The sequence below is a fragment of the Acipenser ruthenus genome, chromosome 41, assembly GCF_902713425.1.
Source record: "Acipenser ruthenus chromosome 41, fAciRut3.2 maternal haplotype, whole genome shotgun sequence".
NCBI lineage: Eukaryota > Metazoa > Chordata > Actinopteri > Acipenseriformes > Acipenseridae > Acipenser > Acipenser ruthenus.
The window spans coordinates 4,727,089-4,754,791 of NC_081229.1; the positions used below are offsets into that span (position 1 = coordinate 4,727,089).

Below are 27,703 nucleotides of genomic sequence, written 5' to 3' on the forward strand. Positions count from 1 at the left end.
ATAATAATATATGTTCGTATTTGAAATGCGCGGATAGTCAACTCTATATTTTGTAATATTAGCAATAAAAATAAAAGATTGACATTTTTTTACAATAGAGGTCAGTTCTGAGTGTTAAAAAATGTAATATTTACAACAGCTAGAAACTTGTTTGAGAGACTGTTTTATCCAAAGCGCAATTATATTTAATACATTTGTCCGTTATAGATACCATGATACTTCTTAGAAATAAAAACTACAGTTGTATTATCATGGTGGTACTGCATTATAGCACCATATGTATATAAATACATAAAATGTATCAGTTTGCAAATAAAGCTATTTTTAATTGCCTGCATTTGTATTTATTTTTTTAACATATTTTTAAAAATATTTCAAAAGTTGACGCCCAACGTGGGGCTCGAACCCACGACCCTGAGATTAAGAGTCTCATGCTCTACCGACTGAGCTAGCCGGGCTGCACGAAGAGTGCGCACTACGATGTTGAGTAGTAGCGCCCTCTAGCAGAATGAAATCAGCGAATAAAAATACAGGTCATCATAAACACAGCAACTACTCGATATATATATATATTAATTTATGTGGCTTTTATTAATTCTCTTATATTCACAAATTAAAATACAGAAAGAAAGAAAGAAAGAAAAAGAAAGAAAGGGCACACATGTCAAACACCGCCCCCTGGCGGTTACTGTATCCTCGCACACACACACAATGCCCTCCCGGAAGAGGAGCCAGTTGTTTCGTGCAGTTTTGTGTCCAGCATGGCCGCGGTGAGCTTTAGTGGGCTGTTCCTGGCGTCTGTCGCCTTGATAAACTTTATTTTCGTGTTCGGGACGTGCGTGGAGTTTGTCAAGTTCATATCTTTCCGAGCGATTTACTACAACATCACGGGGAGAGCGCCGCAGGTCCAAGGTAAAGCAGAAAGCCGATACACTGAGTGCGCAAACTGCAACATTGTTACATAAATACACAAAGTACCGGCAAACACGAACACAGAGTAATTCGGGTACAACTGTAATGTGCAGTATACAGTCATGGCATCGGCTTTTCAGATTAAATATACCATAGAAAGCTGAGCAAACATGTATCTGGGATAGTAAACTGTAACTCTGCAGAATGACAATAGCTCGGGCTACTGTACGGTGATTTAATTTCAGTGTTTAATATGGTAGCTTTTTTATCAATCTGAATTATTACTATTTTAATTCATTAAAAGCAATGAGAAATCGTTTACTGTAAAACATAGCGTTTATTATGATGGACTAACGTAACGATATACACAATGAGCAGCTGTGTGAATATGAATCGAGGCGCTGTTGGTTAAATTGTTTTGATAAACGCATATTGTTTGATGGTGTAAGTTGAAAAAGCAGAAAGTATCATGCAAATCTAGTAAAATATATCACAGACACAGAGTAAAAGCGTCAATGTGCGGCTTTTAAATTGCACAGCAAATACATGTGTTTTTTTTAAATATGCAAAACCAAATAACTGTATGACAATGTTGTGGATCAGTGTTGGTTTGAATCAGGCCTACTGTAACTCGCTTACCGACTAATCGTAATACATTACAATATTGCGCTCATGAAATCTCTTACCACGCCCAGCTTGCTCAGCTGCTCTAACAACAGTTACTGTTGCCGCGTAATGTCGGTTTTTGTAAAAACTGTACCGGATGTACTGTTATAAAAATAGCTCAAGCCGGATTGTAGGTTTCAAACTGGAAGTCCCACCCAACCATATTAATATATATAACGAGTAGTTGCTGTTTATGATGTCCTGTATTTTTATGCTGATTTCATTCTACTAGAGGGCGCTACTACTCAACATCGTAGTGCGCACTCTTCGTGCAGCCCGGCTAGCTCAGTCGGTAGAGCATGAGACTCTTAATCTCAGGGTCGTGGGTTCGAGCCCCACGTTGGGCGTCACGTTTTTTATTATTATTACTTTAACATGGAACATTATTTACAGCGTTAGAAAAGCCATTACTGATTCATTGAAGTAAACACGTATGCTTTTATTAAATTGCATTACTTTATTAAATAAAAAAAAAAAAAAACTAAAAATTGCATATGATTGTATGGTCGATATTTAAATGCTATATATATATATATATATATATATATATATATATATATATATGGGGAAATAATTTATACACCGAAAAAAGTAGATTTATTCTCTCTCTCTCTCTCTCTCTCTCTCTCTCTCTCTCTCTCTCTCTCTCTCTCTCTCTCTCAGAGTCCTCCTCCCGTGGTTGGTCAGTAGCTCTTCAGGACCCGGCCGTGCTCCGGCCCCTCGCGGTTGACCTGGCCTTGCTCTTTCTCTTCGCGGTGCAGCACAGCCTTCTCGCCGTGGAGTCGGTCAAGAGACGCCTCCGGGCGGTGTTCGGAGTGCTGCAGCGCGGCTTCTATGTATTCACCACTGCCTTGGCGCTGCAGGTACAGCAAGCGTAGTTTCCACACTACTGCGGGGTTCATTTTAACCTGTAATTACTAGAGCGGTCTGCACTGTTGACTGCACGACAACTAGGGAATTGACCAATCGGAGAACTGCTTTAATGCAGGTGGTCCAGCAATAATACAATAATACTTCCTGTGGGAAAATGCCCAGAGCTTTGTGACACAGGGCATCACACTTCTAAAGATACAGACTTGAAAGACAATATACAGGAGTCCATTTCAAAGGGACTATAAACCTGATATATATGATTCATTGCTATATGTGTTGAAATACCGTCAGAGAAGACACTCATAATTTCCACATCATGTTGATGAATATGTAGCTGTCTTGATCACAGTTTTGTCAATAGCAATTTTGTTAAATATGGATCTGGCAGTTTTCAAACCTGTCGCGTTGCTTCTGGTGTGTGTGGTCATATCGCTGCGACAGTATCTTGTCGCCCAATGGAAAATCGCATCTGGCGTGGGGCAGACTTGAGTTCGGAGGAATCCATGCTTCTGAACCCATGTGTGCTTCATTCCCATTAAAACCTCCAAACTGGTTTACGTGCAGAATATATAGAAAGGATTAGAAATCGAGCTTGTTACCTATACACTGGTTTGTAGTAAAATCTGGAGTGGGTGAAATGGCTATGCAGTAGGACTTTTTTCCCCATCCCTGATCTAAACAAGGCAGCTCTATAACACTGCCTCCTGTCGGTGTCTCTCTGTGTGTTCTCTCTAGGTGTTGATCCGATACTGGCAGCCTGTGCGTGACGCCCCCTTTCTGTGGAACAGCAGTACTGCGCCCTGGAGCACCTGGCTGCCTCTGCTGTGCTTCATCATTCACTTCCTGTGCTGGCTCATCATATTCAGCATCGTCCTCATCTTCGACTACGCAGAGCTCATGGGCATCAAGCAGGTGCGGGGCTGAATCAGCAAGCATCTCCCTCTGTGTCTGTCGCTCCTGCTGTCAGAGATGTTTGCAGTCATTCTGAGTGATTCGTATTTCAGTTACTGAAGTACAATGTGTGTTTTTTTTTCATTGTGTTAAGGTGCTTTTGCCTGTGCATCAGGTGTATTATCACAGTGTCTCACTGCCTCCCCCCTGTGTTTCAGGTGTATTATCATAGTGTCTCTCTGCTGCCCCCTGTGTTTCAGGTGTATTATCACAGTGTCTCACTGCCTCCCCCCTGTGTTTCAGGTGTATTATCACAGTGTCTCTCTGCTGCCCCCTGTGTTTCAGGTGTACTATCACAGTGTCTCACTGCTGCCTCCTGTGTTTCAGGTGTATTATCACAGTGTCTCACTGCTGCCTCCTGTGTTTCAGGTGTACTATCACTGCCTGGGTCTGGGTGACCCTCTCTCTATGAAGTCCCCACGAGCACAGCGTCTCTACGCTCACCTGCGCCACCCTGTCTACCTGGAGGTACCTGAACTCAGTTTTAAAAAAGCAAAATTTACTTTCACAAAAGATTTGACACACCCCTTTTACATTCCGCTACATCAGCCTTTCTGTGAATTTAAAGTCATTTTTAAAAACTGTCTGAGTTTTCTTCCAAGCTGGTTGAATCAGTCAGGGTGTTTTCTCGTTATTTTCAGCTGGCAGGTGATATTCGCTGCTCTTCATTCTTCTAACTAGACAAAGCACTTTCCCTTGTAACCATAACAAACATATCTCATTACTACAATTGCTTGTTTGTTTTTAGTTGGTAAAAACAAGGGCGGATAAGGGCGTCTGCTAAGAAATAAATAATAATAATAAATAGTAAAAGTCCACATACATTGTTCATAAAAAGAAAACAGAATATTAAATAAAATGTAAAAAGTTCAAACCTCAATAAAACAGATCAGCAGTGAGACAATTCTTACAAAGTCCAAAAATGTACATAAAGAATTCTAAAAATAGATCTGACCTAATACCCAGGATGACCCAAAAGTTTCGTGCATGATTCTTGCTAGGGAAGCCTTCCTTCTTTGTCTCTGCAATGCTCTCTCCTGCCCCCAGGTGTGTGTGGTTCTGTGGGCAGTACCCTGCCTTTCTCTTGACCGGCTGCTGCTGTCCGGAGTGCTCTCCCTTTACCTGACCTGCGGCCACTCCCTGGACACCAGAGACTACACCTACCTGAGTGCCCAGCTGCACAACAAGCTGGACCTGTTCAGCCGCTCCGCCCAGCCCGGGAGCAACGGTCAGCCGGTCAGCGCCACCACAGCCAGCTGCAAAGACGAATGAAACAAGGGGGCACCTGATTGGTTCTGTGCCTTGGAACCACTGAACAATCAAATCAAGCGTTCTCCTGCCTCAATATTATTGTTACACGAACCAAATATTCGGATCAAGTTTTCTACAGCTGAGGGTCATTGGTGTCGGGCTAATTTACCATTGCAAGTGAGACAAGTGAAGAAACAGCTGCTTGGGTTTGTGTGGTTTGCAGTTTTAAAAAGCAGCAATCATTACAAACCCAGGCAGCTGTTTCTTCACTTGTTTCACTTTGAATGGTAAATTAGCCCGATCAGCTCCAATGACTCTCGTCTGATTGTCAGCACCTGCTTTCTGTGGAGCAGTCAATCCCAATAATTGAATAATCAGTTGATGCAGCTCTACTAAATATCCTCTTGTTTTGTGTTTCAGTTCATTTTAGTTCACAAGTGTTTTTCTTTTAAACTGTTAATAATTTAATACAGTTTATTATAATTTTATATTGTTTAATAGAAATATATTTTTATGCCGGCGCCCAAGTCAAAGCAGTAGATCGAGCAATGGTCCCCTTCCTCAGCCAGTGTTAGAAGATGCCAGTGCTGGGATAATATGGAAACTTTCTAGAGACAAAAAGGCCAGGCTGATCAACAGACAAAAGTACAAATGATATTCTGAGTGTTTTTATGGTTCCGTTGCCTGCTTATGATCTTTGATCACTGTTACCGGTTCTCACAGCAATGACTCTCAAAATAGTTTTTCATTATTTTAAGTCTTTATTAACAAGCTTTCACTGTGAGTTCAGGAGCTGCTTTTCAGTTCTAGTTGCCTGCCACTGACACGTGTAATGTAGTCTAGATCGGCTAAAGCAGCAGCAGCACCAGCGCCATCTAGTGCACAGCTGTATATTACCAGCAAAACAGAAGAACAGCTCCTGGATTCAGATGAAAACACCAAATCAGCAAAAAAGAACAAAAAAAAAACAGTATTTGAGTCATTGCAATAAAAACTATCCTGAATGGTTACTAACATCAAAAAAGGTTCTTGTTCTTTTAGGGAGGTTGTTTTCCTTGCATTTCTAAATAAATGTTTTAATTAGAAAACTGCCTTTTAAGAAGCCAGGAATAGTTCAGAATTGTTCCTTAAAAGCACACACACACACACACACACACACACACATATATATATATATATATATATATATATATATATATATATATATATATATATATAATGTTAATTTGCACACATTTTCTTTAAAATGTTGCCAGTAAAACAAAAATACAGTTTACTGTATAAATCAAGGCGATCCTCCCCCCTTTTTTTAAATTCTGTTTTGCACCCTGAACTATAGAAGATTAATGTGCTTCTACCTACTACAATAATCAATCCTGCATCTCGTGTATACACTGGGCAGGTCTCGCGTGTGCAGCTTTGAAACAAGCTCATGTATTTCCATACTATCTTAAAGAAAGTTTGCATGCCTTCCTTCCATGTATTCTGTTCAGGCTGGTTAATGATGTGAAAATGGCAATGGCCCAAGTGGAGTGACCTAGGAAGTGCAAGAGGAACAGACTACCTGAAAGTCAGTGCCAGTAGAAATGCATTCAACCTAGTCTGACTCCAGATACTGGCTTATAAAATGAAAATGTATTGTTTTAAAATGTATGTTACAGGGGGTCCCCAAAGTTAGCTATTCCACTCCAGGTCTTTGTTTGAACCCTGTTCTAAATTGTTTGATTGAACCAATGTTCAGTTCTAGTTGCTAACTGTTCCTGTTAAACCTAGAGTGGAATGCCCCTGGTCTCTCATAACCATCTACTGCTGCAGGGGTGTTTCCAATAAGCCTGCAGATTTCGTTATCTCATAATGATGTTACACTAGAATCACATTCTGTGGTCTCTCTGTGCTGTACTCTTCTGGAGTTTGCTTTCTTTAAAGTTGCAGCCAGACAGTGTCCCACAAGCATATCACATGCACTAAATAAAATATACTAGTCTCTACGTACTTAATTCTTTCATAGCTTAGTTCCTGTAATGTTGCAGACAGATAGTGTCCCAATGTGATGTTCAGTTGACACTACAATAGCATACACTGGTGCCCTTTTACTGTATTAGGGTTTAACTGGACAGAAAAACCCATCTTTCAATGTATGTATGTTACATTTTGTTTAACCATGAGTATTGCTGTTTCGTTTTTTTATATAGCTAATATGCCAGCATGTATTGCACACACTATTTTGTGTTTGTATTTATTTGATTTATTAGATAGTAGAGTCAGACATGACTTGAAACAAAGCTGGGTTTTGTCACCAGCTCTGCACTTGTCCGGTTTTGTTAAAAGTAAGCGGCTTATTTTAAAATAAAAAGAAATAAAAAACTGGCCTGTTTTCTGTATTTGAATTGCATATCAAACTCCCTACACCAGACTGCTGCTATATCGAGTGATATGAGTTCCACTGTGAGACGTGCGCTAATAGTTTATTGATGAATTTATTTGTATTTTTAAAGGGTAAGGGCCTACAGGAGGGGGAACAAGTTATGGTCAAAAAGAAAAGATTCCCAAAGAAATTGTTTCACCTTTAATGGAAATACCATAAAGGGGTAGAATTGCAGAATTTTCATTTTCCTACTCCGCAGGCACAGTCTGTGATATTTCATCGTGTATACTGTGGAATCATCCATTCATTCAGTGGTAGTTATTGATTGGCAAAAGTGACGATTTGCACGGAACAAACTAATATATTGAAACATTATGCGGGACATACATCCTTTTAGAGGCTCATACCTTACAATCCACAAATAATTCAAAGTTACTGTAGTTCATTCAACGCAGTGACCGTAATCCACCAGAAGAGGGGGCGCTGTGCTTGCTTTGAATGCATTTACAAATGGTACACATAACACCGTTTTTTTTTCTGTTCACAATGCAAAACTGTCATACACACTTTAAATACCCACATAGTTATAACATATCAAATTTACTTTACATCTTTTTTTGAAAAACAGTTTAGTTTCATAAACATCATAAGAATGTAGCCCGTATTGTTGCTCTGTACTAGAGTGTTCTTGTGTTTTTATCTTTCAAAGCATGGTAAGTGCGTTAAAATATAAATAAATAGCATAAAATCCTTCGCCTTCATTAATTTCAAACGCATCTGCATTTTGCTCAGTGAAGCTTTTCTTTTGAACTATGCAAAGCGTGTTTTTTTTTAATAGCTATATATAAAAAGCTCTACTCCGAGTAAGTTACCAAACTGTAAAGCGTGGGCTCTGAGAAGCAGGCAGATATTTCAATAGCGGGGAGGTACTGCAGAGAGGAAGGAAGGAAGGGAGGGAGGGACAGAGGGGGTGTTGCCGGGTGGCTCTCCCGGTCCAGCTCCCCCTTGTCTGGGCTACATTCCAAACTCGTCCCCATAAGGAGGGTTTAGCTGAGCTATACAGTCGCCATGCTGTATAGCTGTGATCTGCAGTGTGGAATCCGCTGCAGCCTGGAATAACACGCAGACGTGACATCTTACCGGACTGTCCGGCCAGCGGGCTACAGACACCAGCGTGGACGTATACGTGGTCGCTGCTATCTAAAATATGTACGATTATACCGTATTAAATAATAAAATGTTTTTTTATTATTATTATTTAACATTGTAGATTTTAGCGTTTTGATATTGGAAACAAATCCCATTGGCATTTCATGTTTGGTTTTTACGAAGCCTTTTCTTCGTATGTCTTAATGCAGTAAAGAGACTTGATTTTTTTTTTTTTTTTTTTTTTAATGGAACAACTTTGTTTCGTTTACAACGCATTTTCTCATGTCAAATCTTAACGCATCTCTGTATATATATAAGAAGACAACTCGCTTTGAGTTTTTTTGCGCCCCCTCTCTCCACCCCCTCTTTTGTTCCAAAAAGAGCGAGCTGTCTTGACAAATCAAGAATGTGGTTGCAGAGAGACAGCTGAAAAGAACCGAGCGAGTGAAAAAGAAAACGGACATGTCGCAACGAGACGCCTCTTGAGTTTAAAATAACGAAAAAAAAGAGAAACGTTTTTAGTCATCATTTATTTTTCAAGAGAGCAACATCATTCTCGCGCAGGACTATAACCGCATTGAACCGCGGGACTGTACTTACAGCGCCGTTCCAATTTCTGACTGAAATCTGAAAATCTTGCAAAAGAACGCACCGTGGCTCATTCTTTGAAAAGGAACATACCCCTCCAAAAACATTATTTTGATCCGTTTTCATAAACAGCGGGACATCTATGGATGGCACCAATTCGTGGATGCAATTGCTTTTTTAATTGGACAGTTTGGATTTCGTTGTTCACGAGTTTATTTTATTTAACAGATATCTTTTAAAATATTTTGTATTTTGGGGCGTGTAATATGTTTGCCGGCCCTCACCCTCTGGTTAACATCCTGACTGACGGGACGTCTTTAGATTAGAGACGTGTGTCTTTGACAATCGGATATGTTTCTGTATTTACTTTATATATATATATAAGAAAAAGGGTATTTCTTTCAAATTCTCATTATGAAGCCGATTTGCATTGCATGGTGAAAACAGATTGTCTTGGAAGGAGGATTCGCGTAAAGAAATTAGCCTACGTATTTCCTTAATTCCGAAGCACAATAACAAGACTGCGGTAAAGAAAACGGTGAAACTGTACCATCATAACGGGAATATACCGACTGCGTCTGGGATGTGGAATTCGTTTGTCTATGTTGTGGTAGTATACACGTGTAATATCTGACCGCCAGACTCGCCAAGACTTCAACTAACTCTGTGTACTTTACAAATATTTCTGCAGTGCTTCTGTATCAACAACTCGCTGCTGGATGCGGTAAACGTTTTTTGAGGGTAAGTCATTAAAATATTTGACAGCAATGATCCAAGCTTGTGTGTCAGAGCTGTAAATGATACGCATTTGTGACGTCCATTTCACCGCTGTTTATACAATACCCTTTCATAGAGTTGCATTGTCATACGTCGGTGGCATTGTGTTTGCATTTATGATCAGAGGATTCGCTTTAGTCGTACGCCAAAATACTGCACACTACGTCATAAGAGAATAGTATAGAACTGCATAGGAATTCTAAAGGGTATTTTGGCAACTTTAAGATATATACGGGTGATATAGCCTACAAAATCATATACAAAATATGATTTGCATTATAATATAGTCGATCAATAGAAACAAAAACAAAATAAAACAAAAAAAAAAACTGTTATCTAGTTGCATCTCGTTGTGTTTTAATGTCTATGACCACACCCTCGATAAATTATCTGGAAATTAAAAAAAAAAAAAAAAATCAGCTGCAGTTATTTCATGTACTCGGTGCGTGTTTGGTTACTTTATTATAAAAGGCGTTCTTAAAAAGACAACGCCCTTAGTTAAAATCTTTACTAATTCCCAGCAATGTTTGGGGTCAATAACGCGTTACCTTATAGTGACTACGCCCTCAGTACTGCTCTGAAAAGGCCTAGCACTTACTAACAGCTAACTGACCCAGGCCTTATATACTACATATATGGTCACGTGGTTGTGGCTGTCGGCGGCATTACTTAATTTCCTATCTTCAAATTGCATTGCTGACTTCTATAGCAACAAACTCATTTGCATTTTAGTGCAAGGTATTCTTCCACCACGAAAATGCATACGTGTAGAAACACGCAGGGGCAACATCGCTTCAAATTTCGAGGTTCAGTTTCTGGGAGAATTTTAATTTTTGTAGAAGTGAAAGCACATGCGGGGTTTACAGCGAGGGGGCGTGTTTGTTGCGCTTTGGGGATTTGGGGATTTTTTTTGTTGTTGTTCTGTTTTGTGATTCATAAGCTGCCAGGGTTTTCCGTTCCGTTTCCCAGTGAGAGAGCATTTAGAATCATTAACATCCTTAGTACAATACCGTCAATACTGTCACACCACAGAAATGGTCTGGTGAATGAAATACAATATTAGGGATGTTGCTTTTGTAGTAAGACATTTTCAAATTGTGTTGCTTTATGTATTGTATTGCAATCATTCTGAATGCTTCTTTGAGCAATTATTCAAATATTATGTCTTACTGAAATTTGTGTTCAAGTGCTTTGTCTGTGATGGCTGTTTTGCAAATCAACTCTGTATAGTATCACCATTTATGTCCTTTGAAGTGAGTGTATTTATCTGCTTTTCTTTGTTTCAGACTGGTAATCCGTATATCCCTCCACCCAAAACGCAAGCAATAGAGGTCCAGTAACACCACCACCAACTACCTGCCTTCATCAACTCCCTTAAAATGACTTCGCCCCCCTTACCAGAATGGAAGGTCCAGCTACTGGAGAGGAAGAGGAGGGAGGAAGAGACGAGCCGCCAACGAGAGAAAGATCAGGAGGAGCGGCTGGCCAACATGCCAGCCTGGAAGAGGGAGATAATCGAGAGACGCAAAGCCAAGCAGGGGGCATTGTCGGGGGGCAATGCCAGTGCCGGTGCCTCTGAACCCGAGGTCAGCACAGCGAACTGTGTCCCTCATCCCCTGGAAACCTCCCAAAGAAACCTAGAGCAGAATAAAGCCGAGGAACACAAGGAGGAAGACTGTACAGTTTTGAGGGAGACAATTGCCCCCATTCACCAGAACCCCTTTATCAAACTGCAGAGAAACCAGAAGAATCAGCTGCTGGAGCAGCCCTGTCCCACAAAGGACGATGATGTAACCAGCTGCAGGGTTAAACAGATCGGCGATACTTACGGCCACATTATTCCCTGTGTCAGGACAATCCAAGCGGAAAACATCATCATTATCAAATCCGAGGACGCTCCTGTTGTTGGCAGACCACTTCCCGAGCAGGTGTTGAAATCGCAGGGTGCTGAAGGGCACTGGAGCAGTCGGATCGCGGGGGATAGTTGCGTGACAGAAATCCGCGCCTCTGAGATCCTGATTATCAAGTCCTCTCTGAGCCACAGTGTGGGAGATCTCAATTCCCTCGTCGATGGTGGACTGTTACCAGAGGAAGGGGGCAAGGAGCAAGGGAGAGTCAGCCAGCTTTTAAGCAAGTTTGGCGGGCAGGAGTGGAACCCAGGCCGGCCAAGCCGTTCCAGGAGCACCGAAAACATCCTCATGGACAATCAGAAACACCAAACCCCGCACAGCTTCCTTCCTTCTTCACAATGGGAAGCAACAAAGGTGGACGGAAAAGGGAAAAAGTCAGCCGCTAACCCTCCTGGTGGTTCTAACACCTTGCCCCAGGATGCTCCCTTGGACAGAGCTCCACATCGCACAGTGGTGGCTGGCTATCGGAGTCAGTTTGAAACCACATCGTGTGACACAAAGAGACACGAGCCCCCTGGGAGATCTCTAAGCTACCCCAGCAGCAGCAGCAGCAGCAGCAGTGACTCCAGTAACTCTATTAACAGCCAGCACAAGCACAGTGAGTTGTATATACAATCCCATAATGAAGTCACTAAAGTAAGAACCACTGCAATTCCCAGGCAGTACCCTCCCATTGATGATGTGGTCATCCCAGCGGAGGAATTCAATCCCATTCCCAACACTGGTCTAAGGCAAGGTGCCAGTGACGAGGCTGCAGAGCCTATCTTACCTGATCTTTCTGTCCTCGGAGGCCGCGCAGCTTCAAAGGAAGCCAGCGACTGGGGGGCTTTCCAAATCAAGCCAGCTCCCAGCCCGGATTTCTCCCAAATCCCAGAAGGTGACGTCCAAGCTCTGGCCCTGGCGAACCTCCGAGCACAATCCCGTAACTCCTTTGTGGTGATCCCAAAACGACCTCCCGGAAAAGAAGAAGAAGAAGAAGAAGAAGAAGGCCAAAGAGACTTCCACCAAAAACAGAGCCAGCACCTAAAGCAGATTCCCCATTCAGAGGACACCCACCAGCCTGTCTCCTCCTCCTCCTCCTCCTCCCCCCAGCCCCCACGTCCCCCTCCCTCCCCTGCCTGCCACACTTTTGACTCCTTGCCACAACAAAAGCAAGAGGCAGGGGGAGAAGGGGCGGAGGCTGCTGTGGAGACTGCTGCCGCGGCGACCGCCTCCTCTTTCAAACAGGAAATGGGCGTCCCTCATCAGCTGCCCTGCTTGTCGGTTTCCTGTCCCTGCCTTCCTTCAGAACCACTGCAAGCTTTATCTGAGACGAGCCCTGCTGCCTCTCCTGCAGTGGTTTGGGCTGATAACGCGGAAGAGGCCGGTACGAGAGAGAGCCATCCTCACGCAGTCGCTGCTCCCCAGCCCCGCGATGACACAACTTCTTCCACAAAGGATCCAGACGCCCTTTTAGGATCAGAAGGGACAACCGACAGCAACATGAGTCGCATTTATAATCTGAAGCCGGTGGTGACTAGGACTAAAAACCCTCCCCCAGGTGCTGCCTCTGTTCCTGCTCCTACAGCTGGTTTTCAACCAGAAAGCAGCCGCTCTCCTTTCACTGTCAGACCTACCGCTTCTACTGGTCCTGCTCTGCCTTCAGGGGCATCTCTCTGTGGCCGGCCAGAAGGGGCGGAGGGACTCTCCCTACAGCACAATTCTCAAGGGCCAAAGGAATGTGCGCCCTTCAGGAGTTTAGGCAGGGGGCACACAAGGACCGGGGCCACTACATTCCCACCTAAAGTGGCTGTAACAGCCCCAGAGCCTGCGATCAAACTCTCTACCGCCCCCGCGATGCAGAGAAAGGGCAATACCATTACTATTAATCCAAGGAAAATGGCAGGCAGTGCCAACAGTGCTGGGGTTGGTAAAACAGCACCCCCTACTGTCGGGGCAGCAGCTGTGGAGAACGGGGGTGTTGCAGAAGGGGCGGAGAATAAGAAGCGATACCCCACGGTGGAGGAGATACGGGTCATTGGAGGCTATTTGTCATTAGACAAGTCCTGTCTGGCGAAAGGCGATACGAATCGGAAAAAGGTGAGTGGACTACATTGTCCTCAAATTGCTGTTGCAGGGTTTACTATTGAAACGATCAAGAGTTTTATGTTAAAGATGATTTACCAGGGGCATCTACCTGGTCATTTCAGTAAAGAGAAGTTCTGAAATCCAGGACTGGGTGCAGCTGGGTCACTGTGAGTTTAACACCCTGCTGTTTCATTTCTGTAATATGTGTGTTTTGCAGGAATCTTGTGCAGTTTTGGTTTAGATCAGCCACTGGGTACTTGCAAATAACCGCTTGGGTTCTGTAACTGGGCCAACTGGGAGTGAGCTAACAAACATCTCAATACAAAACCACAGTTACAAAGGGGGTAGTTATTGCAGCTGCACATCCATTAGTGTGCATGGTCATAAACCACCTCATTACATTCAATGGAAGGCAGTGGGTTGGAGGAAGTGCTGGAGTCTGGAAGCCAGTTGGTTTGAATAGCTCAGTAATTATTGTGAATATCCTGTTGATGAGAGAAGCAGTTCCAGGAAGACCTGAATTATATTGTATAGAGGAACTGATCTTTTCTGCGTGGTGAAAACTCCCTATTAGAACCAGGCAGCTGGCCTTAAAACTTTGACTGAGATAATATTTATTTTAGTTTTCTTTCAAGCACGCTTTTCAAATGTCCTTACGTTTTGAATAGTTTCCAATTCAGTTTCCACAGTAATTGCAATTACACTAAAAAGTAACATACATACTTAATTTACTCTGTTTATTCTACCAATCAGTAATCACAGGTACAAATACACAAGCATACTATAGAACGTTTTTTCAAGCAAACGGGGTCACTGAAAGGGGTTGAGAATACAAGGAGAACGTTCGCTCAATGTGAAACACAACATGGAACTGTGAATGATTGTGCTTGGAAAGGTGTATAATTGAACTGTAATTGAACAATTACAGATACAATTACAATTACAAATACAATTTTGCAGCTATGCCAAGGTTTAACTAAAATTACAATTTGAATTACATTGTAATTGCAATTCATTACAAATTACACAATGACAATTGTAATTGGCCCTAGCTCTGTTGAATACACAGCTGGTCTTAATACTGAAGTTGACTTTACATGTATTTATTTATAGAGTTACATTCATATTCATAAACACAGGCATATTTCTTTTTTTTACATATTTTCTTAACTAAATAATTATTTATTATATAAATGTATATAAAAGATACATCTTTTTTTCGACCAGAGGAAAATGGAAGCAAAGACCACAGTCTCATTGATATATGGCTGCATCACCTGGGACTATTTGTTGTATTTTTGAAATGTTCCTGAGTGACGAGCCTTCATTGTAACAGATGACCTGCTCAAAGTGACAGACTGGTGCCACCTGGGCTGTTGGCTTTGTAATCGGGTACCCCACTGTATGCATAGGATTAAATAGAAGCACTCCTGGGGTTATTCCTAAATGCTCAGAGAAATATAACCTTAAATCCCTTTAGCTGTAACTGAGAAATCACCTGCTGTCAGTCCTGATCAGTTATCAGATCTCTTGATTGAATTACAGAGTAAATCCAACCGCATTGGAGGATGCAAAGAGTCACCTCCTTACAGGGAGTATCCATAAAGCCATCTCGTTTCTACCTTCTCTGTATTCAGTACTAAAGTATCATGAGGCCAAATATCCTCTTTGACAAAATGTTTTTTTGCAGGTACATCTGTTAAGCAAGACAAAAACAAGTCTAATCGGTGAATAGTTTCAAAAGTAATTTCAATTGCTTTTTTTCCAGTTCCTTGACTTTTTTGTGGTGTTTTCCGAGTGGTTCTGGGTCCCCTTGCTCCAGCATTGAGTTCAAATCTGCCTTTATCTGAATGTAAGCTGTTTGCGCTCATCTGGAGAATCCTAAGTCACTGAACCACCTTCCTCGTTCCATTCAAACCATGTGACAGTGTGACCTTTCAACTCCGCTGGTCCCACCTGCTCTCTGTGTTTATAGAAATGTCAGGTAGCTGGGGCTAGTTGAAAACACCACAAAACAGCAAGGGACATGAACAAGAAAAATATTAAGATGAACTCAATTGGGGCTACAGTGCCAGTACGCAGCACTTGCCTCTCTTACACTAAATTCAACAATGTGGTTCTGTAGGAAACTTGTTGTTTTAGTTTTGATCGCAACCACATCTAGGTCACACAGCCTCCTACTCAATATTAGTAATCACTCAATACAGCAGGCAGTCACAATGGAGAATCTATTGCAACGGCTCAGTGGATAACTCTACTAAAGGTGACAGAGAAATCAATTTGAATTACAAAGTGTAGGCAATGCAATTAATATGAAGCATGTTTAATATGTATATAAACAATCATGCATGCCTCCCCTTGATATTTGTGGAGATGAGACAGGGCGCACACTCAAAAAACTCTTCTACATTCATAACCACTGATGTAGACAAATCTTCTTACATTTTATTAAAAACATCTTGATTAGAACAGAACAAAACCATGCGTTTCGACACATAGTGTGTATTGATCAGGTGTAGCTGTACCACAATGTCCATTAACATGCATGTGAAACCTGTAGTAAATCTGTCCGGGTGTTGCTACAAAGAGCTGTGGATTACCAGAGCTCTATTCTAGGATGCACATATATTTGTGCTGCACATATACGTGTGCAACAGCGACATTTGCACAAGCCAGACAAACAGATTTTGTAGACAGGAAACCGTACAAACCACTGTAGCTAAAAGCTCACACTTCTCTAAATAAGGAAGCAGGTTACTGCGTGTTTGAGCATTGCACTGTGACCCCCCCGCCCCAACTGCAAATTCAAAACTAGAACGATCAATACGACAAAGAAGCTCATTATGAAGAAAAAATATATGCACAGAATGCTATATAGAATAAGAAATGTCCCTGGATAGTGAATGGAGTTTGGATAAGTGCTATTTAAGATGTCACTGTGTAAGCAAATGAGGTGTTAGTATCATGGTAAAGGTTATAGTGGCTGATTTATAGAATGTGGAATAATTGCTTGTGACAAACAGACAGATGGATGACCAGACAGACAGACACCTCCATATATTTCCACAATTGGGTACTCCCAATAACTTCTGCTAAATAATGTGAAGCCCAGGTTTCATCACAGTTTAATAAGTGATTCACCACATATATGGAACCTGTAAGTGTGACAAACAGATGGACAAATATACAAACACACACTGCTGAATGATATTAATAAATAAGTAAAGGCAGTGGAAGAAGGTAACAACATTGAATAAACTCATACAGAACTTAGCTGTAGGAGCCATTGTGTGATATTTCTCAGCAGTTTCTTGTTAGGCAATTGTTTTGTTACTTCCAGGAAATGTGTATTGCAGTTTGGAGCAGCTGGCTTACTCCACAATAGTTTGGGTCCTTGTGTACACTCTAAGACAGGAAGTGAGTCACTCAAGGTCATGTGACCTTGAAGAGGTCCACAGCTGGGGGGGGGGGGGGGGGTGTTCATTAGTTAACCCTTTAACACCTTGAAATTTCTTTAGACTACACTATATGGCATTCTAACAGCCCTTTAAAATCACAAGATTTTACTGTGCCAGAATTACATTGTAACAGCAGTTTAAGCTCTCTAAACAATAATAGAATTGCATTGTAACTGCTGTTTAAGATCCCTAAACAGTAATAGAATTGCATTGTAACTGCTGTTTAAGATCCCTAAACAGTAATAGAATTGCATTGTAACTGCTGTTTACGACTTCTAGACTATGCTGTATTTAATACATTGTAACTGCAGTTTATGAACACTAGACTGGACTGTACTGGAATTACATTGTAACTGCAGTATAAGATCACTGGACTATATATAGAATTACATTGTAACTGTGGTTTAAAACTACTAGACTCCACCATGTTTGATACATTGTAACTGCAGTTTAAAACTACTAGACTCTACCATGTTTGATACATTGTAACTGCAGTTTAAAACTACTAGACTCTACCATGTTTGATACATTGTAACTGCAGTTTAAAACTACTAGACTCTACCATGTTTGATACATTGTAACTGCAGTTTAAAACTACCAGACTCTACCATGTTTGATACATTGTAACTGCAGTTTAAAACTACCAGACTCTACTATGTCTGATACATTGTAACTGCAGTTTAAAACTACCAGACTCTACTATGTCTGATACATTGTAACTGCAGTTTAAAACTACCAGACTCTACCATGTTTGATACATTGTAACTGCAGTTTAAAACTACCAGACTCTACCATGTTTGATACATTGTAACTGCAGTTTAAAATTACCAGACTCTACCATGTTTGATACATTGTAACTGCAGTTTAGGCTCACTAGAGTACACTTTTATAACTATTATTAACACAGTTTCTCAGAATGTCATCCTCCCTCCCAAATGCAAAAATTATGTACTCAGCTCTGCTCACTTCCTGTTTTACTGCCTCTACTTCCTGCGTGGCTTCACACCAAAAGTGACTTTGAGTGTTGCTAAGGGAAATTTACAAGAAAAGAGGAAGTTAGCTTGTAAGCAAAAATCTGAAAGCAGAACCTGTAAGAAGGTTTATTCAGCTTGTAATCCGAACAAAACTAGCATTGTTTTAATGGGTCGGTATTGCTCAACAAAACTAGTGCTAAAGACTAGAACAAGAACACATCTACCTTTATTATGTGAGCGCCATCTGTAAACAGCACCATTGTTTAATACTGACCAGTTCTCATAATGTTAAGTAACATACCAAAGACTGAAGTTTAAAGATGGCAACTCACACTAACAAGTGGACATAGGAAAAATGAACCTTGAATTGAGCAACATTACACACGTGGGCTGACCTACATACAATAGGATCTGATGCACAAAAACAGAACAGCAATAGGTGAGTTCCTTTCTGGCCTAATCCTGTGGTAGATCCATTAAAGGTGAAGCAACACATATTTTATTTTGGCTCTTCGCTTGTAGGCAAACCTCCCTTATTTGCGCAACGTTCTGGTGAGCTGGCAGATTAGCACAAAACCCTCCTACCTGTAACTGGAGCTGGGTTTCAGACAGGACTGGCTGTTTTACCCTGCCGTGCCCATTTCTGTATCCCATCTGATGCAATGCTTAGGCACCCCTCTACAGTATTATTGCAGTGCATTGTGGGTTGCCAGACAGGGTGGGGAGGGTGTTGTACAAGACACGGAATCTAGTTCCGTAAATGAAGTCGATTTGCTCATTTCATAAATGTGTGGGCTATAGGGTTAAGCAGAGACAGTCAGTTCAGGCGCTGCACTGGAAATGCATTTGTTGTCAACATGTGCGTTTGTGAGATAATCTCTTCTGTATGCTAGCCAAGCTCAGTAATGGTGCCTCAATCCCAGCACAATAGGGACCAGGTACCAGCCTGACCCCTGAACAACCTTTGGCATTTCCAGTGGTTAATTACTCCTCTGTTCATGTGACTTGCGCAAACAGGAAACAAGCAGACTTCTAGAGCAGATGGATTTGAACTCCATATGGGGACTTGAATTTCGTCTGTTTAGTGTCATTCAAAATACAGACAGGCAGGCAGGCAGGCAGACAGACAGGCAGACAGACAGTGTCCCACAATCCTGTTCAGTTTGACACTACAATATAATTCCTTTAGGTATCTGTTATCTCACTACAGTTTTATTAAAGCTACAGACAGACAGTGTCCCATGACCATGTTAAACAGGTTATCACAATTGAATCTATTCAGCCTGGAACAAAGAAGAATTAGGGGGGACTTGATTGAACTCTTTAAAATCTTAAAAGGAGTTGGCAAAGTTCACCCTAGCCATGACTTGAGGTGCAGCACAGAAATCAGGACCAGAGGACACAGCTAGAAATGAAGTGGACTCAGGACAGAGGGTGGGAGACACTTCACACAGAGAGTGGTGTGGGGATGGAATGGGCTACCTAGTCATACTAAATCACTAGTATCCTTTAAAAGGCCATTCAGCTACTATTGATGGGCCAAATGGCCTCTTCTCATTACATTGTCTTATGTTCTTATGTTCTAATCTTGACTACAAATTCACTCAATGGTGTTTCCTTGGTATTCTACGTTTTTCAAAGTCAGATGTAGGGGCACGCTTAGTTTATCTTCATGAGATCTGAGCAGATCACAATTCAAAATCTCCAGTCCTTCTTTAGCTGCTGCCCAGTTCATAACAGATAAATGAATGAATCTGTTTTGAGGTCTGCATTTCTCGTGAGATTAATGGGAATCTAGCAGTCTGAACACTTTCCACGTGCAGAGCAAAGAACGTTCATCCTAGGAAAGGCTTAGTTGTCATGGTTACAGACTTCCCCTCCAGAACACCAGAATGCGGTCTTCTTTTATTTAACCTTTTCCTGATCTGAGTTTCTATAGCAGGGCTTCTCAAACTCGGTCCTGGGGACCCCCTGTGTCTGCTGGTTTTCATTCCAACTGAGCTCTCAATTACTTAACTAGACCCTTAATTGAACTGATAATTTGCTTAATTAGACCTTTTTACTTGTTTTCAGCTCTTGAACAGTTGTATATTTCAAGCTAGCTATAACATTTGATAAGTAACTTGAAATCTGCAAATGTTTAAGACCTGGAAACAAGTAAAAAGGTATAATTAAGCAAATTATCAGTTCAATTAAGGGGGTGCACCTCCCTGATAACGGGGATACAGTCGCTCTTTTTAAACACTGATCAACTCAAGGTAAAATGTATGAGACTGAATGACCAGATTTCTTTTGTAAAGTAGTTTTTTATTTTATTTTTAATTAATAAAATACATTTGGCTTTTTAAATAATGGTCTAGAAAAATGTAATGAATATCATTTTGATAATTTTATGACAAATCACGAAAGACCAACCAATACCCTGAGAAGGGTTTTGTCAATTACGTGCATCGTCTTATCCTGTCTACAGATATCATCTCATGCATGGAACATACAGTGTAGTTCTGGAGTTGAAAAGCATCAGTCTGGTTTAATGTCTAATAGTAGTTCAATATGAGTTTTGTGTTGGATGTCTCGTAATCTGTAAACCAGAGTCCAAACAGCTTGTACAATCAGAGATTAACATTCACAAAAATACAAATAAACCTTCTTAAAAACAGCTCAGGAGCTATTGTGAATACATGCTCATATTTATTTAGTCCCCTGGATTTGTGTGGAGAAAAAGACTTCTCTCTTACTCCTGTGGGTGTTCCAGAGCATTTTTGATATTTCAGAGGCCAGCTTGTCTCAGCGTGACGCCACTTTGAGTTCAGAGCTCCCCACCACAACAGCACTTAAGTGAATGGTTAATGACATGTGAGATAAAAAGAAATCACGATGCTCCTTCGTGGGAACCTCAGATCATCAGTTTGTGAGTAAAGACATAGACTCAGAGCTATTGTCCGTCAGCGTTGTTGTATTCACTCACTCCGTGATTATTATCGCGTGAAACCCAGCATACACGTGGAAACATGTACTTCAAAAATTGTCAAGAAACATTGTCAGGAAACTTTATCAGGCAGCACGTGATCATTCCTGCTGCACGCTCCAAAATGAAGGAAAGCCTTACTGCACTTCTAATTGCACTAAAACTTTGTGAAAGAAGGGGAAAGCACAGGAACAGAGTCGTGTGGACAGGGGAGTGGATCCTAAATCTTGAGCAGAGAGGAGCGTAACATAATCTTTTAAATGAGCTACTCTTCGGTTATCACAGTTTTGTTGGTATGGAGCCAGACACTTTTGAGGAGCTGCTGAGGCTTGTAGGATCACGAATAACCCGAAATGACACGATAATGCATCGGCGTACATATCAATAAAAACGATTGATTGTAGCAGGATTCCAAACCATGTCATCTTCTGCAGAAGCCACCATCTTGCACAGTCACATGATCGATGACTCATGCTCATAGTCTCTCCTGATAGGCTAAAGGTAAAATGTTGCTCAAAGTAGAACTCTGGTCTACTCCAGGAATCACGTCTCTGTTTCTGGAAGCACAGAAACATCCAGCATACACAAGGAAACATTTTCTCTGGAAACGTGTTTTCTCGTGCATGCTGGGATTTAACCACTTATCCATTCTGTAGCCTCTATTATTATTATTATTATTATTATTATTATTATTATTATTATTATTATTAATAATAATAATTCAAAGTAAAACAACTAGCTTATTTCTAAAAACAGGATCTCCTTGTCCGGGGTAATTGACGTCTGCTATCCCACAATCCCCCTGTGTTTCTGGCTCAGTCGTTTCTCTCAGATGTCTGAATTACAGAGAATTACCAAATCGAATCCTGCTCTGCGGAACCCTACTGTGAGCAAAACACTAAGCTGGTATTGGGGCTGGATTAATCCTCGTTTCAACAGCGCTAATTACTGCACAGCAACGACCTTGTTAAGCAACACAATGACATCCTGGACATTAGGCTGTGTGATTAGGACATGGTTTTCAGTTTGACCTGGTTTGACTTGTATGTTTGTGACATTTCATATACCGCTATGGACAAACGTTTGACATCGTCTAGAATTTTAGGATTGACACAATGACAAAAAAACTATATGAACATCATTTAATAAAATAAACAAAATGATATTGCAAAAGTCTACCGGAAGCCATAATACTAGTACAGTATTTCAGGTTAGATTTCAAAATGTCAGTGTTTCATAAAGTATACTACAAAGCAGTATGTAATTCAATATGTGAATGTAACATTATTCATCAGGTTTCATTCGACTTTATAAAGCAAAATCAGTTAATTCCGTAGGGTGATGCAAAACTTTGGCCATAGCTGTACGTTAATATATAGTCTTGTGTCCACCTATTATGAGCTGCAATTCAGTCCTGTTTATCAACCATAGACATATTTAACATAGCTGACTGGCTGTTAAGCTGAGCCAACACAAAGCTACTTGAAGCCTGGTTCCAGGAGACCTAGTTTGAGGCAGCTTTGCCGTATCAAACCCCAAGTCTCCCTCCTGTGCCATGCAGTGACCTGAAACCCAGTCTCCTGAAACCAAGTTCCAAGCCACAAAGTAGCTTCATATTCCCTCAGCTTTATGTTACATATGTCAATGCAAGACAACCAGAACTGAAGAGCAGCTCCTGAATCTCTAGTGAAAGCACCTACAAGCAGACTTCAAACACATGCAATGAGAAGCACTCAGAATTATTGCAAACAGCATAGAAGTTAAGGGGACAGTTACAAAAAAACAAACAATTAAGCTGGTTGCTGTTGAACAGTGAAATGCTGGTGTGTTGTGTCGAGGAGCGAATGCAGTTCCTCGCTGGTTTTTGCTGCTTCAGAGAGAGAAAGTGTAGGGGGAAGGGGACCAGCGTTTGCCCAGATCACAGCCCTTACACCACGTGGTATAGACTGCACAAGGTGTTGGTGTCTCGAGGGGTCCGTTCAGCCGGTAATATTTCACACATTAGGTGCAGAGAGGTAGGCAGAAGTCAAGTTCTTCAAACATTCACAGTCCTGCCCTGGTGGAGGGATGCGTTATTGTCATGAAAGCACCATCGCCATCAGAGGTCAGCATTGTAAGGTAGTCTTGATCTGATGCTCAAGTACTTTTCAGTCGGGCTTCCAGGGTAATCAAGGAACCCAGAGTATACCAGGAGAACACGCCCACCTCCAGCCAAATCACATCGGGTAGACAGACTGGTCCTAATAAAGTGGCAGAGTGTGTACTTGGTTCTAATAAGAGGGATGAAGGTGGAAGTCTGGGTTTGCAATCCTTTTGGGTAATACATCATTAAACACACAGGCCTCTCTTTTTGACTTGATCTGATCTCTTCTCTCGTCAGCTGCGCATCTCATTCAGCGACTCCCGGCTGGAGACCATGTTCGAGTACCCTTCGGAGAGCTCTCTGCTGGCCGAGCTGGGATTGGACGACGAGCCCGAGGCCCCGCCCCCTGGCCCGCCCGCAGCCGAGGAAGAGGAAGAGGAGGAGACGGTCATGTTCACCCACAGGGTCATTCCGGGGTCACCCACCGGTCGGGCTAAACCACTCCTTGTAGGTGAGTCACCCCTCGCAAGCAGGGAGCACAAGGCGCCCCCCTTTTGATTTAGAAGTGGGCTGTCCCATTCAAGGCTCTCAATGGATCTGAAAATACAGGCAATTGCTAGTAACGGGGTGTTGAAACACATATTTTCTGAGTAATTGCCTTTAAGAAAGTTGTTCGGTATAATTAGATGCAATACAATGTGTTTAATTACTCAACACAAAACAATGTGGTTCCTCGGTTTCCCTTGTTTACGTATCAATCAATATCTGATAGTGTTATTAATACAGAAACTGTCAGGATCAAACTGACTACAATGCATTTCTACTTTATAAGCGATTATTTGTCATTCTTTTTAGCCTTTTAATATGAGGTCGTCGTTTTTTTTCACTTTCCTTAGTTTCCTTAGCAACGCATCATCTCTGCAGTGCATTGTGGGATTGCAGGCCTGAGCAAGGCGTTATCTCTGGTTAAACTCAGGCAGTTTCCACAGCGGTATATCAAAAGGTTAACGGCAGGTCATGTTTGCGTGACGAATCTGTTGCATCTGCTAGTTTTTCAACATATATTTTTCCGTGTCAGCTCCCCAGAGCAGAGGAAAATTCACTTCCAATCAGCTTTTAAAACACTCTATGAGGAAGTTTATTGTCAATCATGGCTACTGAACTGTAAAGGTGAGGGAAGGGCAGTTTTTCTTGTTTTGAAATCAATACATTAATAAATAAGTGTGTGCTTTGATTTATTTAGTACCTGCCACTTAAATACTTCTTAAAGGTAATTACTCAGAAAATACGAATTCCTCCACACCCCTAAATGCTAGTCTTCGGTAGCAAGAACAGTGACAACTCAGTCACACTGACGTTGTGTTCAAGCATGTTTTATGAGCACAAACATACTGACGCTGTCTCTTTTACACTTACATCGATTTGTGTCTCTCATTTTTAAATATCTTTGCTGCTCTTCAGTCAGCTAATTAGATTCTGTGACTTTATGCTACAGTCTTTCTTTGTTTCTGTAAGTAATCATTCTCTTTCGTGTGGTTCTTTAAGAACTCCTTGGTCTGACTTTTTTAATCAGAAAAGTTCAAACTGTTTAAAATCCCGTCTGTGCTTTGGACGCGCAGCGATCGATCATGGCTTTAATTTCTAAGATTCTCAGATGAATGTACAATTAGGACATTGGTTTATGATTGCAATGCTGCTGTGCTCGGTGCACTGCAATGTATAAAAGTCTCTTTTTCTTCCAACAGATGAATCCTGTCGACGATAACAACAGCTGGGATTATCTTTACTTCTTAGAACAAATTCTATCAGCTTTGCTTTTTATATAAAGAATGATGGGATTTTTCTTGAAAGTGATCCTTGTACATTTTTGTACTATTTGGTTTCCCACCTGCTTGCTGTCCTGTTGTGTGTGGCCTGTATGCTTCTCTGTTGCTTTTTTGGTCCAGGCTTACCAACTATTCCATCAGAAACTGCTTCTGAAAAGGTTACTGAAGGCTATCCATGGGGAGTAAACAAAGCAAATAATGATCTCAGTTAAACAACAATAGAGGCTCGTGCAAAACACACAATAGGATAATAAACAAGAAATCTAATACTAGGGAAATGGAGATGGTATAAAGCACCCTTTAATGGAAATGAAATGTCAAATGAAATGACTAGAAAAGGAGTGAGGCGACAAATTCGATTTTTTTTTTACCCACTATGGAACTATGATCCTAATCAACCTTTGACCGCCAGTGGAGGACCTCCAGCCAGTTGGCTATCCCACAACCCTCCACAAGTTGAAACATGGATAAAATTTCAGGGAACAACCACTGTACTTGCAGGACAGGTTGCTCGAGAAAGATCTTTGCATTTATTGAAGAGTGGCCGATGGGATCATTGAAATGAAAAAAAAAACTGTGAAATTGTGAGCATCGTGAGAGCGCCATCTGGTGGATTTGTGCCGCTACTACACCTTCAGCTATTAGGAAGATTTGCATCACCTTGAATTTTAGACATATCATTAAAGAAATAATAATAATAGAAATATATATGAAGCAAAATTAGTTAATTCTGTACGGTGCTGCAAAATTTTTGGTCATATCCATACTCTATGATTCTTATCATTGAACTTGGAACAAAGCCTTTGAAGTCTAAAAATAACTAATCTCCAAAATATAGTTGATAGTTTGCTTGAATTCTTCCGTGATATGTTCAGGGATACCCAGATGTTTATTAAGAAAGGAAGCCCATGTGTTCTATTGATTCATATGGAGTAAGCAGGGTTACGAATGGAAAGCGAACAGGTGTGTGAATATGTGTGAGTGAAAAAGAAAAGAGGCAATTGAAACTCCCACAATCAGCCCTTTAATAAATGTGTCTTTCGACGCACTGTATAAACACAAATATATTTTGCACTTATATAGATAGAATTTGTTAGTAGCTTTTTTTAAAATACAAAAACTACCCATTCAGAAAGAATATATATTTTAATTATATCTTTGGAAAACATATGATTCATTCCCCCCCCCCCCCCCCCCCCCCCCCCCCCCCCCCCCACATGCTATAATATATTTAGATATTGCGTAGGTTCAATATGTGTTCTGTGCAGCAGTAAGTATACAGGGTGACTTGTGGACTAAATTATAGGAATGGCAGAATTAATGCTCACAGTGCTGTACTGGTGACAGCCAAGCAGTTACTGCACTCAAACCTGCCTTTGACAGAGTTAGGTGATGAACTTGACTGTAATTACAATTGCAGCACAGGCTGCTGGTGTGAGGGAATCACACAACACTGCCTGTCACACAGGCTGCACCCCCTACTGGTCACATTTTATATCGCAGTGTAAAATTTACAGCACAAGCAGCCCCATATTATTTAGCCTCCCTGTGCTTGACCCATGTATACTATACAGAGATAAGCGCTTGAAAATATATGTTCTGTCTGTGTGGGTATAAAGTTCACAGAATGTTTTTTTTATACTTGTAACAAATGCATTTGCCAGCTTGTTGTTGAATTTCAGTACACTCCACCCCACCGCGAAGGGGATTGTACCTGAAAGAGATCATGTCTCTTTTACATTTTCTTAAAGAAAAAGCAGTATTTTCACTGTCCCTTTACCTTTCTGTGGTGCCTGCAATCCTCCTGCTTATTCCTCTCACTCAAACACTGTGTGACAGTGCTGTCATCTGAGGCTTTGGGTCTTGATGCCTGCCATATATATATGTAACGCAGGCTAGATCAGCTTAAGTGTCTTTACAGAAGTAAGAGCCAGTGCCATCTAGGGTCTGCCACTTTGGACCAAGTCCTTTTGTTTTGCTGGCAGTACATAGAAGTGCTCTAGATGCTTACTAATATAAAGGCGCTTTGGTTGCTCTAGTCTGTGTTACAGATGTTTATGGCAGGCAACTAGAACTGAAGAACAGCTCCTGAACTCACATTAAAGCTCCCCAACACAGATGTGCAGACATAAAGAACACAATATTTGAGAAATTGCAATTAGAACCATTGGAAATGATTGGATGTCTCATAATAAAACAAGTTAAGGGAACAGGGGGGAAATGACTATTTAAGCTTCTGAAAAGACTCCCCGAGGCCATCGTGAAGGGGGTGAGGTGGGGAAACAGCCCGCAAAGTTTCACCAAAGTGGCTAAAGGGCATAGTGCAACGGTAATATGCTTCCCAGCCGCACTTCGGAGAAGAAAAAAAAAATCCGCTTTGAGAAGTCTTTTCAGAAGCAAACTTTGCGTGAATAGTTAGTAAGCTTGGCCAAAAAGAGATCTAAGTAAAAACATGCCATCTGCTGGTTCAAGTTGGTATTGCGTGCGAGCTATTGGTGTTACCACTGACAATACGGTCTTACTGATGCTGAAGCATTAGGGAGTTTTTGTTTTTTTAGATGCACTCAATCATTCCAATGCAGAATTTTATTTCTTAGTTATGGAATGTACATTTATTTTTAAATAATGGACACTTATATAATAGAATGCAGTATTACACATACTTTTAAAAACAACAACAAAAAAAAAATGTGTTTGATAGTATTTTGTAAACAAGTTTATTAATTGGTTCAAATGAAATGTTATTGTTACTGTTGTTTTTTTTTATGACAGATATACAGGATATTGAAACAAGCCTATTCATACAGACCTATGCCGACATTTAAATAATGAATGTTAATAAAAGGTTTTGATTAAATGTTCATTTGCAGTGAGATTTTGTCTGT

At 41.1% G+C, this 27,703-nt stretch overlaps 2 protein-coding genes and 2 non-coding genes across 5 annotated transcripts; 3 read left to right on the plus strand and 1 right to left on the minus strand.

The window, feature by feature from the left end:
- Positions 1-385: 385 nt before the first annotated feature.
- trnak-cuu (transfer RNA lysine (anticodon CUU)) lies at positions 386-458 on the minus strand. Its single transcript has one exon. It is a non-coding gene; the product is annotated as a tRNA-Lys (tRNA).
- A 214-nt stretch (positions 459-672) lies between these two features.
- LOC117964930 (nurim-like) lies at positions 673-7,020 on the plus strand. Its single transcript, XM_059010928.1, has 5 exons — positions 673-912; positions 2,242-2,441; positions 3,187-3,363; positions 3,772-3,870; positions 4,450-7,020. The coding sequence occupies exons 1-5, from the start codon at positions 762-764 to the stop codon at positions 4,672-4,674; spliced, it is 852 nt and encodes a 283-aa protein (XP_058866911.1). The 5' UTR covers positions 673-761; the 3' UTR covers positions 4,675-7,020.
- Positions 1,853-1,925, plus strand: trnak-cuu (transfer RNA lysine (anticodon CUU)). Its single transcript has one exon. It is a non-coding gene; the product is annotated as a tRNA-Lys (tRNA).
- A 1,033-nt stretch (positions 7,021-8,053) lies between the features above and the next one.
- On the plus strand, positions 8,054-26,016 carry LOC117971086 (taperin-like). Of its 2 annotated transcripts, none has more exons than XM_059010904.1 (4): positions 8,054-8,227; positions 10,819-13,521; positions 23,290-23,503; positions 24,738-26,016. In XM_059010904.1, the coding sequence occupies exons 2-4, from the start codon at positions 10,912-10,914 to the stop codon at positions 24,755-24,757; spliced, it is 2,844 nt and encodes a 947-aa protein (XP_058866887.1). In that variant the 5' UTR covers positions 8,054-8,227; positions 10,819-10,911; the 3' UTR covers positions 24,758-26,016. The 2 variants fall into 2 exon arrangements, with proteins under 2 accessions (XP_058866887.1, XP_058866886.1); XM_059010903.1 differs by lacking the exon at positions 8,054-8,227 and adding an exon at positions 8,246-9,496.
- Positions 26,017-27,703: the final 1,687 nt, after the last annotated feature.

Coding starts and splice junctions, on each gene's coding strand:
- LOC117971086 (XM_059010904.1), top strand. CDS start 10,912: ATGACTTCGCCCCCCTTACCAGAATGGAAGGTCCAGCTACTGGAGAGG. Junction 13,522..23,289: donor GCGATACGAATCGGAAAAAG/GTGAGTGGACTA, acceptor TTCTCTCGTCAG/CTGCGCATCTCATTCAGCGA. Junction 23,504..24,737: donor GGCTAAACCACTCCTTGTAG/GTGAGTCACCCC, acceptor TTCTTCCAACAG/ATGAATCCTGTCGACGATAA.
- LOC117964930 (XM_059010928.1), top strand. CDS start 762: ATGGCCGCGGTGAGCTTTAGTGGGCTGTTCCTGGCGTCTGTCGCCTTG. Junction 3,364..3,771: donor AGCTCATGGGCATCAAGCAG/GTGCGGGGCTGA, acceptor CCTGTGTTTCAG/GTGTACTATCACTGCCTGGG. Junction 3,871..4,449: donor GCCACCCTGTCTACCTGGAG/GTACCTGAACTC, acceptor TCCTGCCCCCAG/GTGTGTGTGGTTCTGTGGGC.